Below are 14,835 nucleotides of genomic sequence, written 5' to 3' on the forward strand. Positions count from 1 at the left end.
GGGGGGGGTCCCCAATCCTAATCCTTTCTGAGTGATTTATAAACAATAGCTAAAACTGCTGGAAAAGGGTTTGATGCTTCCTCAAAAAAAAATGAAAAAGTAATGACTCAGTAATACCTTTCCTAGGTATATACCCAAAAGTTATAAAAGCAGTAACATGAATAGACATATGCACATGCATTTTTATTGCTAGATTATTTATAACAGCAAAAAAAAATTGGAAACATGCTAAGTGCTCATCAGTGGATGAATGGATAAACAGACTGGTACATACAAACGATGGAATAGTGGTAAAGAATTGCACTGTCAACTCAAAGTTACATACATGGTTCAAGTCCACCAGCTACTCTGTGGGAGAAAGATGCACAATCTCTTCCCATGTGATTTACAGCTTCTGAAAACCTGCTGGAGTGTCTGCCAGAAGTCAGTTCAAAATCAATGGCATACAACAACAAAAACACTATTATAAAAAGGGAGCTCTGGTGGGCTAATGCGTAAAGAGTTGTACTGCCAACCCAAAGGTAAGTGGTTTGAATCCACCAGCTGTTCTGAGAGAAAAGATGGGCAATTTCTTCCTATGCGATTTACTGTCTCTGAAAACCCACTAGAGGGTCAGCTATAAGTCAGTTCTGACTCAGTAGCCCAGACAACAACAAATTATTATAAAGCCAAGAAAACATACATACACATACAGAAAGCAACATCTTTTGATAGTTACCAGAGATGAGAAGGAATATATATAACTTTCTAGATTATAGATATCTTTAATTTTTGGTGAGAAGAATGACAATACCAATATAAGTAAAGTTTATACAACCTTCCCCTTCTCTAACTTCCCCAGATACTTCCAAACAAGGTGAGGCTACCACTGAAATACATTATCAACAGAGAGGGCACAACAGCAAGGTAAATGAAGATACAAGGCAAAAGAGGTAAATAAGAAAATGCGCAATTCCAGTAAATGCTAGAACATATACAATCCTGCAGCAGCATTCACAACCATCAAAAATGATGTGTTGTTATAAGGTAGATACATACACATGAGTGTGTATGTAAAGAAGACATACTTGAGTACGTGCACAGGTACATATGGGTGCGACTCGGCTGTCTGCATATGGATATACGTATTTGTGTGCAGCTTACATATCCTTGTATGTAATAAGTTACATGGGGACACAGTTATGGAGATTTCACAGATATACCCAAACAACTAGACATACCCAATTGGCATAACTGATAAAGACAATGTTCTAAATTTTAATTTGGTGAATAGCTTCTGAGGTCTTAAAAGCTTGCCAACAGTCATTAAAGAGACAAGTATTGATTGGTCTTCATTTATCTGGTGCAAAAGAGAATGAGTGAAGCCAAATATTCAAAGAAGTCAGCGTACTTCAGGATCAATAAAATTCAAAGTCATTGCCAATGAGTCAAATCTGACCCACAGCTGACTTTCCAGTGGGTTTCTGAGGCTGTAAACCCCATGAAAGGAGATTGCCCATCTTGCTCCCAAGAGCTGTTGGAGGATTAGCACTGTCTGAGAGGCACTGACTTTTGGGTTACCAGTACAACTCTCTATGGACCATGCCATTAGAGATCATTACTAACTGGACTGTTGTTGATATTATATGTTGTCAAGTCAGAATGCATAGCTGACCCTCCAGCAGGTTTTCAGAGGCTGTAAACCTCTCAGGAGAAACTGTCCTTCTTCCTCCCTCAGAGCAGCTAGCTGGTGGATTCAAACTCAAGTCTCTTTGGGTTGGCAGGACAATTCTTTACCACTAGCTCACACAGTGTAGCTTCTCCTAAACCTGAGACCAGAACTTGGTGGTATCTGGCTACCACTACAGCCTGTTCTGATCAAGGACACAGTGGAAGTAGATCTTAGCTAGAACAGGAGATAAAGTAGAACAAAATTAAAATTCCTAAAAAGACCCTGATCTGCTGGACTTATAAAGACTAACAACTCTCTCTCTCTCTCTCTCCCACTAAGACTATTACCTGAAGATACTCTAACTTGGTACTGAAGCTCCTCTTGGAGGTCACCAAGAGACCTCCAAGGCAAACAAAGAGATGAACTTAGAAAATCAACAATAATACCCATGAAAAATGTAATCCCTTCAACAATCAACTGTGTGGAGACAAAATAACATTATTCAAAAGCAAAGAGGAGACGGGAAGGAGGAGATGGGAAGCTAGTGATGGAAACAGAAGGGAAATAATGAGAAGGCTGACACGTGGTGAATATTGTAACTGATGTCACTGAAGAGTTATTATTTTTAAAAAAAGATAAAGAGGGGAAAGAAATCACACATAGAGAAAGAAAATATGTTAGGATCATTTATAAACCAAACAATGCCAAGAGACACCTGGGGTTACTGGTAATTAAAAAAGACAAGGACGGACCCCCCCCCCCCGCCCCAAGTACAGACAGAAGACAGAGTGGGACAGAGGAGGGGAGAGAGAAAATGTGGCTCTCACACTTGAATTAGACATCTAGCCTCCAGAACCATGAGAAATTAAATTTCTGTTCTTTAAAGTCATCCACTTTGTGGTATTTCATTATAGCAGTCTGAGGAAACTAAGACAATTTTATTACTAACATTCCAGAAAATCAAAAGGCACATGAATGGGATCAAAGTAGTACAATAAAATCTTGGGCAAAAAAAAATAAAAAAAAAAAAAAATCTTGGGCAATGTTGATCTTTTCTCCATTTATTGTGATGTTTTCCTTTTACTTGAATCCATAATCTATTAATATACATGGAAGCAATGGTCAAGAAATCAAAAGACGTATTATTGCACTGAGTAAATGTGTTGCTAAAGACCTCTTTTTTTTTTTTAACTCAGTGTGTGCCATCGAATTGGATCCCACTGGCACAGGAAGAGACTGCCCTTCCTTCTCCAGCGGAGCATGTGGTGGATTCAAACCGCATACCTTTAGGACTGCAGTGCAGTTGACGTATTTCAGCTAACAGAGGCTGCTCTGGACGTGCTCACCATGTTGTGCCAAGAAATCTGGAGAACAACCACTTGGCCAACTGACTGGAAGAAATCTATATTTGTTCCCATTCCAAAGAAGGGTGACCCAAGAGAGTGTGGAAACTATAGAACAATCTCATTAATTTCACATGCAAGCAAGATTCTGCTGAAGATTATCCAAAAACAACTGGAAAAGCACATTAGCAGAGAACTGCCAGAAGTCCAGGCTGGGTTTAGAAGGGATCGTGGTACTAGGGATATTGTAGATTGATCTTGGTTGAAAGCAGGGAGTACCAGAAGAATGTGTATCTGTGTTTCATCGATTATGCAAAGGCGTTTGACTGTGTGGATCATAACAAACTGTGGTTGACTCTCAGAAGAATGGGCATCCCAGAACACTTGATCGTGCGAATGAGAAACCTATACTTGGACCAGAAGGCGGTCATCAGAACAGAGCAAGGGAACACTGCATGGTTCAAAATTGGGAAAGGTGTACGCCAGGGATGTGTTCTATCTCCCTACCTTTTCAACCTGTATGCAGAACAGATTATCCGAGAGGCTGGACTCTTTGAGGAGAATTGTGGCATCAGGATTGGTGGAAGATCTATCAATAATTTGTGTTATGCAGATGACACAACCCTGCTTGCTGAAACTAAGGAGGACCTGAAGCGCTTGCTGCAGAGGGTCAAGGACTGAAGTCTTCAGTATGGATTGAGGCTTAATGTCAAGAAGACAAGGATTCTCACCATTGAACCAATTGGCAGCATCAGGATGGATGGCGAAGAGATTGAGATTGTGAACAACTTTAGTTTGCTTGGCTCCACAGTCAACACTCTTGGCACCAGCAGCCAGGAAATCAAAAGACATATTGCAATGGGAAAGTCTGCTGTTAGGGACCTATCCAGGGTACAGAAGAGCAATGGTGTCACTCTGGAGACTAAGGTGCATCTGATACAGGCTATGGTCTTTGCAATCACTTGTTATGCATCAGAGAGTTGGACAATGACTAGGGAGGATAGAATGAGAATTGATGCCTTTGAGCTGTGGTGCTGAAGAAGAGGATTGAATGTACCATGGACTGCCAAGAAAACAAACAGATTCAACCTGGAGAGGGTTAAACCAGGCTGTTCCTTGGAGGCAAGGATTCTGGGGCTTCGTCTGACATACTTTGGACATGTTGTAAGGAGGGACAAGTCCTAGGAGAGGGACATCATGCTTGGGAGGGTGGAGGGACAGCACAGAAGGGGAAGACCTTCTATGAGGTGGATTGATTCAGTGACTGGGGCAATCGGGATGGGTGTGTCAGAGGCAGTGCGATTGGCACAGGATAGAGCAGGGTTTAGGGCTGTTTTACATAGGGTCACTATGAGTCGCAAGAGACTGGATGGCACATAACAACAACAACAGGCCACCAGAGCTCCCTACTAAAGACCTCTTGAAAGTGCTAAAGAGCAAGGATACCACTTTAAAGACTAAAATTTACCAGACCCAAACCATGGTATTTTCATATGCACATGGAAACTGCACACTTAACAAGAAGGTCACAGAAGAACTGATACCTTTGAACTATGCTATTAGTAAAGAATATTGAATATACAGCAGACTACCAAGAGATCAAATAAATTTATCTTAGAGGAAGTGCAGTTAAAGTGCTTCTTACAAGCTTTGGGCATGTTATCATTCGCTGGAGAAGAACACCAGGCCTGGAAAGGTGAAGCGTCAACAAAAATGGAAGACCTTTAAGAGGACAGACTGCAACAGTGTAATAATGCGCGTAAGCACAGCAGAGCCAGAGTTCTGTTCTGTTTTACACTTGGGTTACTGTGAATTGGAGAGGACTGCATAACACCTAACAATCTGGGAGTGCTAGAAAGGAACAGGGCAAGTGTCCTTGAAGAGGTGCCCCAAAGCCTGACTTAAAGAATGCGCGGTTAGAGAAAGAGGTCAAGTGTGGGTTGGTAAGTGATGGCATGACACAAGAGGGAATGCAGGGTCCTGTGGCCTTGGGTCACTGGTTTCTGCTTGGCTTGCGTTGTGGAGCTGGGAATAAGGCCTTGAAAATGGGATATGGGATTTATGACTGTCTTCAGCTAGGTTTCAGCAAGGTTTGTAAGTCAATAACTTTTCACAAGCTTGTGATTTTAGTAAGCTTCCACACCTGGTGCTGGCTATGCTAGCCACGTATCAGATGGGCAATAAGTTCCCATATTGACCTGTTCTCTGGAACTTAGCACACATGGAACATTGTCCTAAAACATGATCCCCACAACTCCTTCCAACCCTGTACATTTTGCTTCTCTGATGTAGGAATAGTCTAGCTCCTTTCTCTGTGAAGGTGGGCTGGTGCAGTGGCTTGCTTTGACCAAACAAATAGCAGGAATGCTGCTGTTTGAATTCTAGGTCTTGCCTTTCATAGGCTTTAACAATTTGGTTTGCTCTCCTGGAGACTGACAGATGAATAAGTTGAGGCTACTTCTCAAAGGTCAAGCCTTGAAAACTCCGTGAAACATTTCTACTCTGTACATATGGAATCACTATGAATCAAGCAAGCAACAACTGGACTATTGGATTATATGAGACCAAGAAGACTTTCTCAGTCTTCCAGCAATCTTCTTAACAATGTTCCTGACATGTGGGTAAGGCCATCTAGGACCTTCTCTAACCCAGTGCAACCTAGCTGCCAATTGCATGCAACCACACGAGCCCAGCCAAGATCAGCAAACACTACAGTAAGAGTAGAGAGAAATGGGGAAAAAAACCCCAAAAAACAAAAAACTTGTTTAGGTTACTAAATTGTGGGATGGTTTATTATACAATGACAGCTGATGAATACAGACTATCACAGGAAGACACTTGTCCCTGGGCAGGTGGTAAGTCTTAATACTCTGGGCATAATATCTAAAGTCTCTCAATGAACTTCCATGGACATAATCATCTGAGTTACAAGGGGCCTTTGTTTCCTGTGTCCTTGAATACCCTGATGCCATTTGAGAGACTCCTGCCTAGCCAGGATGGTTGGTACACAGAAGTAAATAAAGGGCAGCAATCCTAATGTTTGAGACCCTGGCCTCAATACTCACTTATTCACAGAACTGAAAGGTCACTTCCTTCCACTCACTGTTCAAAAATATTGAAGTTGTTACTCTGTCAGCAATACTGTCATTTGTGGGAGCTTTGGTGGCCTACTGGCTGCAAACCTAAAGGCATGCAGTTTGAATCCTCCAGTTGCTCCATGGGAGAAGGATGGGTAATCTTCTCCCGTGCAATTAACTGCCTTTGAAAATCCACCAGAGGGTCATATCAATGGCACACAATACTGTCATTTGTAATACAAGTTAGTGCCTGAATTAGATGGGGCTCTATTCTGACAACTCCATTGTCAGTTGGTTCTAATGTAAGTAAAATATTTCTTTTTTTTAAAATTTTATTTGTGTGTGTGTGTACCATCAAATCGGATTGTCTCTCCTTCTCCAGCAGAGCATCTGGTGGATTCGAACCACGTACCTCTGGGAAGATTTCATTTTAAAAACTTTTAATTACTATTGTTTTTACCATCTTTATAAATACAATAATTAAATTGTAAAACTGAACGTTTGTGAGTAAATATCAGAGAACCACAATATCAGCAAATTATACACTGCCACATTATACAGATAAGATATAAGGAAAAAACCCAAACAACACCCAGATGGTCTCAAGTATGGTTTATTCTAATTCAGGGACTACTTGTACTGAGATAAGTGGAGAAAGTCAGACAAAATGAGTTTCTGTCCTAATATCCATAAACATTCCAGAGATAAACAGTTATAACTTGTAATAGAAAAGACATAAAACAAAGCTTAAGTATTATTATTAAGCCAGCACACATCCAGACCTAGTTGGAAACGCTTCCTTTCTAGGATTTAGTTCAACTTCTCACCTTCAAAATACTTGACCTTGTAGGGGAGCTCTGGTGGCCTAGTGGCAAGAAGCTGCACTGCAATCACAGAGATATGTGGTTCAAATCCACCAGATGCTCTGCTGGAAAAGGAGGGGCAATCTCCTCCTGTACCTGTCAGATCTGATTTGACGGTACAGACACACACAAAATAATAAAATTTAAAAAAAAAAATTAAAAAAAAATACTTGACCTTGTGCTAAATGATAGGCATACAAAGATGAGCAAGACTGCTCTGAATGAACTTTCTGTTCAGTCTAGGAATAAACATTTAACCAAATTTGCATGTTCCCATTTGTTAGAGTCATAATGGAAAAGGACTCAGGCTCAGGTGTAAGTGAGACCAGAAAGTCAGCAGGCTTCTTTGACTATGCAATAATTTATATGGACAAATAAGCATTTTTTTCCCTTTAAAAACAGTCATCTTGGAAAGCAATTCTGGTTTTTGAACACTACCTTCCTTTTCTAATTCCTCTTCTTAAACAAGTAACAATTCATGCAAGAAAATGCTTCACCACACAAATAAACATGACACTATTCCGCCTGACCTCTTTCACCAAATTTGGAAATGAAGGTTGGTTTTATGGGTAATTTTTTTTTCTTTCCAATTTTCTTTTAGAGAGAAAAAACCCCCAAAACCAATCAAACTTTCCTGTCAAAGAATGACTTTCTACCTTTAGGGGGATTTTTTTTAAAATGTAGGCATCTGAATGTAATAAAAGTTTTTTAGAAAGCTTAAGGTGTTTTTTTTTTTTTTAAAAACCTTATATCTATCACAGATCATAGAAGCTGTTTATTGGGTAATGCGGACTGTCTGCTAGGCAGCTTTATCTATAGATACATCATTGATGCTTACAATTATTTTCTAATTAGTACATGTTCAAAACTAGAATCTGAAACCCTCGTGGCCCAACTGTCCTCCATGGCTGGCTGCGGTGAATGCTTATAAACAGGGAGGCTCATATCATTAAAGGAAGTTTGAGGTGCTCTAAACTAGGTCCCCACTAAAAAAAGTATTTAGTGGGCATAGTGTAGTATGGTATAGACAGTGAATTTTTTTTATATACAATAAATTTTTTTATTTATAACTAGGGAAAGTTCACATTAAAATAACTATAGAAAACACTGTACAGTAAGTACCTAAGGTAGTAAACATAGGCATTTATTATTTATTATAACTAACAAAATAGGCATATATATATATAGTCGTTGTGTACTGTAGAGTCAGAAAAAATCCATAGCTAACACTGGCAGATTTTCAAAGGCACTTAATTGCAAAGGAGGAGACTGCCCATCCTTCTCCCATGGCATATATGTATACACACACACACAGAGAAAGAAAGAGAGACAGAGAGAAACAAACAAACAAACAAACCTCTGATGGCCTAGTGGCATCTTGCTGCACTGCAATCCCAAACATGGTTCGACTCACTGAATGGTCAGCCATGGGTCAGTTACAACTTCATGGTACAAAACACACACACACACACACACACACACACACACACAGTAACTCTGGGGGCCCAGTGGATAAGGAGATGTACTGCCAACCCAAAGGTAGGCAATTCGAATCCAAAAGATGCTCTTCAGGAGAAAGATGGTTAATCTTTGCCATGTGTGGTTCATAACCCTGAAAATGCACTTCAGGGTCAATTATGATTCCAAGCCAACTAGTTGAATGGCAAATGCAAAATGTCAAGTAATAAATAGTTGATAAGTGAGGAGTAAATGTAATAGAATGAAAAAATCCTGGTGAAAGGATTGGACATAGCAGATGGATGCAACCAGCATACCAAAAACAATAATTTTGTGCATAAATGCATCTCATGTCTCTTGTATACAAAATTAACATGTTGCTAGACATATGCTAATATATATATATATATATATATGAAACCTCTCTCTCTCATGGGCTCTATTTATTGTTGTTAGGTGCCATCAAGTTGAGTACCACTCATAGTGACCCTATAACATGTAAGCCCTCTGCTGCAATCACTGTGCCAATTCATTTCTTTGGGAGGAGTCTTTCTCTCTCATGGTCTAGGTGCTTTAAAAGGAAGATATGGTCAATTAGGAAAGGGTCTATTACTTTTTCCTCACTGATGGAAGGGGATGTGCATATTTAGCTTCATTGCCCCTTGCCCCAGTCCCTCTTCCCCCCACTGCCACCCTCTCTTCCCAGAACTGTCTTCTCCAGAGCCAAAGACTTGGGAGCTGCTCCAAAGCAAGCTTACTAGGCACAGACTTTGTTGTTCTAAGCAAATAAGGTGCCATTAACACCTGCAGCCCTGTTTACCTCTGATTAACCTGATCCAGGTACAGGTCTCAGGCAGTACTACCCAAGTAGACACTATAGACTTTAGGGCCAAACATCTAATATGGAATCTGAGGACTTAATAGGGGAGTACTGAAAAAAGGCCTTGGATCCAGTCAAAGGCTCTGCAGGTTAGGAGTGTATGTGGTATCACTGGAGAATTTCAAGACTCTACAGACTAAAATACACAGGACACTCCCTTGAGTAATTTTCTCTCAGGTTCTCCAGACACCTAACTTCAAATCACCCAGTGAAGAGTTAATGACCATGCAGAAGAAACTGGAGTTATAGGAATGAAGATGGCTCAAACCAGCTGCAGCTTTTCCACCAACGGCAAACACTACAGTGTCTTTCCTAGGCAGTGCTGGCCTTTCACCAGGGACTGATACCCCCTACAAGTAAGGGTGCTCTGAAGGAGAAATTTTACTGTGGTCTGCCAAAAACCTTACTTCTGGGTTTAAAGGGAGGACTGAAGATTAGAGGTCACTGTAAATACTCCTAAACATAGCCTCCAATCTGTGTGTACATGTGTCCCATCAAGCAAAAAAGGACACAAAAATGGACCACTTATGTCCCCAGAACTCCTTGAGTGCCCAGACTGAAAAGATCAAGCAGGCATTCATACCTTCACTTGAGGGGATCCCAAAATTATCAGGAAAGGTCCTGGGGAAGAGACACAACAAGAGAGATGAGAAAGTAAACAGAACCAATATATTTAGGGAAGAGAACTGGGTAGTAAGAAAGGTTCCTGAGAACTTTTCAATGGGTCATTTCTCCTCTCCCTCACTTGTTCCATCTGGGAAAAAGAGTGATATTGAACAACAGACACGTGTTTTCAGCTTTGGAGCCTCAGTGTTGTGAGTGCTGAACAAATCAGAGGTAGGAGGCAGCACTGTGTAAAAAGCATAATACTATAGAGTTGGCTATTCGAGCCAGTCTGCAAAGAAAGAAGAGCAATCTCCTCCCAGAAAGATTTATAGCTTTGGAAACCAGATGGCGAGTCAGTATGAGTTGGATTCCGCTCCACGGAACTGTTTTGTTTTGTATCTAATGAGTAGCACCGTCGGACCACACCACTAAGATCCCCAATGGCTGTCGGGCTGTGTGTTTTGCAACAAATAAGCGAGGACTTCGGATCTTACTGTAATCATTGGTGGCCAAGCAGCTGCCTGAGAAAATAAGCATGTGGCCCCGGCCCTAGCCAGGAGAAAAGGCTGCGCCCCTCCCGCTTGGGCCCGCACAGCAGCTGCGCACCCCTCAGCAGAGCGCTGGAATCCCGCGGGTTTTCCAGGAGTCAGGAAAGGAGCGTGGACGCAGAGAAAGGCGCAGGAGCGGGTAGGGGCACCGCGAGGACGGGAGGGAAGTGGTGAGCCACGAGGATTTCATCATGCAAACTGGCAGGCAGGTTTCATCAGCGCTTGTGCGCGGGGCTCCCAGGCTGGGAGAATGCCTGGCTCCCGAGGGCAGCCCAAGGCTGGCCCCCACCCTTGCCAGCTCAGCTTCCTCTTCCTTATCCACTTTTCACGTAGGTCACACGGTCCACTCCTCCCCTCCCCTCCGGCAGAAGAACATGTTTTTCTGCACAGTCCTGCCCACGAACCAAGGTCCCTATGTGAGGCTTCCTAAACCGTAAATGCAAAATATGCCACCGATGCCTGGGAGGCGGTGCTCCCACAAGAGCAAACCCCTACAATTTCCATTAGAGGGCGCTTGTCCTGTACAAAACTGGTGGTGCCTTGGGAAGGCTAAATAACTTTCCAAGCAATATTGTGAATACTCTTCCTAGACGTATTGTGGATACTCTCACTCTGAGGTAATTTTTATCCAACAGAGTTCATCCGACCCCGACCACTCAAATCCTCAGGCCAAACCTCTCTCTGATCCCGGAGCCACCCTAAGTCTAACGCCCTAGGAAGCACACACTTTCAGCATGTGGCAGTCCTATGTCGGTGCCTGAGTGGCAGGTACTCAGCTGCCTCATGCAGAAGGAAACAAATGGGACAGTTTGCAGCCGGAGCCCTGGAGGTTGAAGCTAGAAGGCAAATGACTGGGGGCGGTCACCCGCTAGTTTCCCGTGGCCACCCTGAGACCCCTGCCTGCTTCTTTAATACCCTTTATGCGTTCTTCTCAATCACCACTCTCCGAAGTCTGGCCACCCCTTCCAGCTGGTGGTTCCCCTTTCCCCGCTCGCCCGTCCATCCTCTCACGACCCGCAAGCGGCGCCTACCTCCCGGGGTGGTGCTGAAGAGTGTGCCACCCGGGGTGGTGCTATAGTCCCCGGGTGGCAGCTGCACGCCGTCGCCGAGGACGACCCGGCGAGTGGCGGGGATGGCCCGGCTTGGGGTCTGGCTACAGCTGCTGCCCCCGGACATGGTCTCCCGCGTGTAGCACCAACAGCCTGAGCGCGACTCTCCCCTCTTGCTTCACTCCGCCCCGCTCAGCCTGCCCCGCCCAGGACCTCCCCTTCCGCCCCTTCGCCTCGACGTCCCCTGGGATTTGTAGTCCGGGAGTCTCGCCTCGCAGCCCCGCAACGCTATCCGGGTGCACTAAAAGCCCGACCTCAGGCCTCTCCACTCTTCCGCGCTGGTGCCGTGGCGCCCTTTATTGCCTGTCCTTCCTCCCTCGAGTCCCTCCCTGCCACGCTGGCAGGGATGAGAATGGGAGGAGAGAGTCCCTGACTTCCAGAGGCAATGCTCAATGGGTCTGGGAGCACATCTCAGAACTGTCCCAGCGCTGGGAGCACAGTGAACCCATTCCCACTGAGGCAACTCCTAGGTTCTACTTTAGGACATGTTTTGCTCAACCCCATGTCCTCTGGGCCTTAGATAAGAAAGAAGTCACTCACCCTTCGTCATTTTATTATTGCTGTTCATTGAGTTCTAGATTTTCTGTCCTGAAGTAGGTTTTCAGAGGCTATAAATTGCAAGAGAGATCGATCATCTTTCTGCGCCCAGCAGCTGATGGATTCAAATCGCTTGTTTTGGGGTTGGCAGAACAACTTAGCCATCAGGCCAAAAGAGATCCCTCATCTGTTTATTAAGCATTACAGATAATAACGAACAAAGCACAAAACAACGAACTCAACATTTGCCCCACCCTTGTTGAGCCTATGGGAGAGAGGCACGTGAACAAACCATCCAGCAAAGTGATGAAGTCTTGACTCAGAGCAGTGATGGTCGCAGGGTTCACCTCTGCCTTGAGGGGATGAGAGTGGGAGGGGCAGCAGGCAGTTGATAGAACAAGGTTCACCCTATTCATTTAAGTTGGGCCCTGCCACCAACTCTTAGACATTCTTTGAATGAATGACTCTTAGACATTCTTTGAATGAATGAATGAGTAAAGTTTCAAGGAGTTATAAAAGTTTCCTGTTGTTGTTGCTAGCAGTTAGGAAATCAAAAGACGAATTATATCTGGAAAATCTGCTATCAGAGACCTTTCTAGAGTACTGAAGAGCAATGGTATCAGTCTGGAGACTAAGATGAGCCTGATGAAGGCCATGGTCTTCACAATTACTTGCTATACATCAGAGAGCTGGACAATGAATGACTAAGGATGATAGAAGAAGAATTGATGCCTTTGAGCTGTGGTGTTGGAGAAGACTGTTGAACATACCATGGACTGTCAGAAGAATAAACAAGTCCACCCTAGAGAGGGTGAAACCAAGTTGTTTCCTGGAGGCAAAGATTCTGAAGCTTGATCTCACACATTTTGGGCACGTGGCCAGCAGAGTCTAGTCCTTAGAGAAGGACATCCTCAGAAGGGTGGAGAGACAGTGCAGAAGAGGAAGACCATGGATAAGATGAATTGATACAGTGACTGTGGAAATGGGATTAGGTCTGTCAGAAATGATGAGATTGGCTCAGGATAGAGCAGGATTGAGAGCTATTGTACATAGGGTCTCTATGAGTCGCAAGTTTATTGTTGTTAAGTGCTGTTGAGTTGACCAAAGTATGCCAGATGAAAATTCATAATTCTTGCCTCCAAGGAGCACCCTGGCTGTACCTTTCTCAAGACATATTTATTTGTCCTTCTGGCAGTACATGAGTTATTCAGTACTCTTCTCCTGCACCGCATTTCAAAGATTATTTTGTCATCCTTATTCACTGTCCAACTTCTGTACGCATAGCTCGTGACTGAAAAGACTATGGTTTGAATCATGTACATCTTAGTTGTCAAACTGACATTTTTGCTCTTCAGGACTTTGGAGAGGTTCCTGACAGCAGACTTTTCCAATGCAGTATGTCCTTTGACTTCTTAGCTGCCAAGGGTGTCAACTGTAGATTTAAGCGAGGTGAAGTAGTTGTCAATTTCTAGCTTTTCTCCATCTATCATGATGTTCCCTTATTTGCTCACCATTGTTGTTGTGGTTTAATGCCATTAAATAGAATAGGACTCATAGCAATCCTATGAGCAGCCAGCCTGAACTTTGTCCTATCTTGTACGATCCTCATCATCTCTGACACACTAGACCGCATTGCTGAAGTCACTGTGTAAACCCATCTAATTTTGGGAGTCTTCCTGTCCTTCGCTGACTCTCCATCTTTTGTTTTCTTCATGTTAAGATGTAGCCTATATTGAAAACTGTAATCTTTTATCCTCTGCATCAATTTTTTCTCCGTGTCAAGTCCTCCTTACTTTTTGAAAGCAAGGCTGTGTCATCTGCATGATGCAGGTGACTGATGGAGTCCTCCTCCCATTTAGATTCCACATTCTTCTCCATATAGTCGAGCTTCTTGAGTCATTTGTTCTGCATACGGATTGAATAGGTATGGGAAAAGGATACAACCCTTATGCACAACTTTCCTAATTTTAAACTTTGCAGTGTTCCCTAGCTCTGTTTGTACCATAATAGCTTCTTGCTCTAAGTATAGATTTCACATGAGCACAATTAAGTGTTCAGAAATTCCCATTCTTCTCAATGTTAGCCATAATTTGTTGTGATCCACAAAGTGAAATGCTTTTGCATAATCAATAAAACACAGATAGATATTCTTCTGGTATTCTCTGCTTTCAGTTCCCTACAAGAATATAAATATGCAAGGAAAAATTAAAAGCCTGTTGGGCTAGTAAACAGTTGTGGATGCATTTTGTAGGGAGAAAGGAGAAAAAGAACAGTCTAAAAGGGAAATTGGTGTTGATTGTGAAACTAAAAATGCAAACTCACTGCAGTTTAGTATGATTGCATAGCGACAGTCCGTGGAGTTTCCAAGGTTATATATCATAAGAGATGGAGACTGCTCATTTTCCTCCTGTGGGCAGCACTTGAATCTGAACAGTGAGAGACATGGCACCTTTATATTGGTAGCACAACTTGCCAGGGATGCCACCAGAGCACCCTACCAATTAGGAAGGATCCTTTAAATACTGTTGGGGTTTTCAAACTAGATCTTACCAGAGGAGATAGCAGAGGCTTTTTAAATGGTAACAAAATTATAGTTTGTGTTTTGGAAAGATAACAAAAAAAATAGAAAGGAAGGTAACTGTTAACTGTGACAGTTGGAGGCTCTGGGTGCTACAAATGGTTAAGCATGCAACATAAACAGTCTTCCCAGTATCCTGGAAAAGCTACAACCAGGAGAAGATAACATAGATGAATGGGACCTTC

General features: G+C 42.9%; 1 protein-coding gene across 1 annotated transcript in view; it reads right to left on the reverse strand.

Annotated features, from left to right (window-relative positions):
* The window catches only part of EIF4EBP1 (eukaryotic translation initiation factor 4E binding protein 1), a 31,507-nt gene extending 19,891 nt beyond the window's left edge, over window positions 1-11,616 (reverse strand). Inside the window, exon 1 of the mRNA XM_006900295.1 lies at window positions 11,458-11,616. Coding sequence (XP_006900357.1) covers window positions 11,458-11,602 — 145 coding nt within the window. The 5' untranslated portion in view covers window positions 11,603-11,616. The remainder of the gene's footprint in view (window positions 1-11,457) is intronic.
* Window positions 11,617-14,835: the final 3,219 nt, after the last annotated feature.

The sequence above is a fragment of the Elephantulus edwardii genome, unplaced genomic scaffold (assembly GCF_000299155.1).
Source record: "Elephantulus edwardii isolate Elephantulus edwardi_28Jun2011 unplaced genomic scaffold, EleEdw1.0 scaffold00279, whole genome shotgun sequence".
NCBI classification, from domain to species: Eukaryota; Metazoa; Chordata; class Mammalia; order Macroscelidea; family Macroscelididae; genus Elephantulus; species Elephantulus edwardii.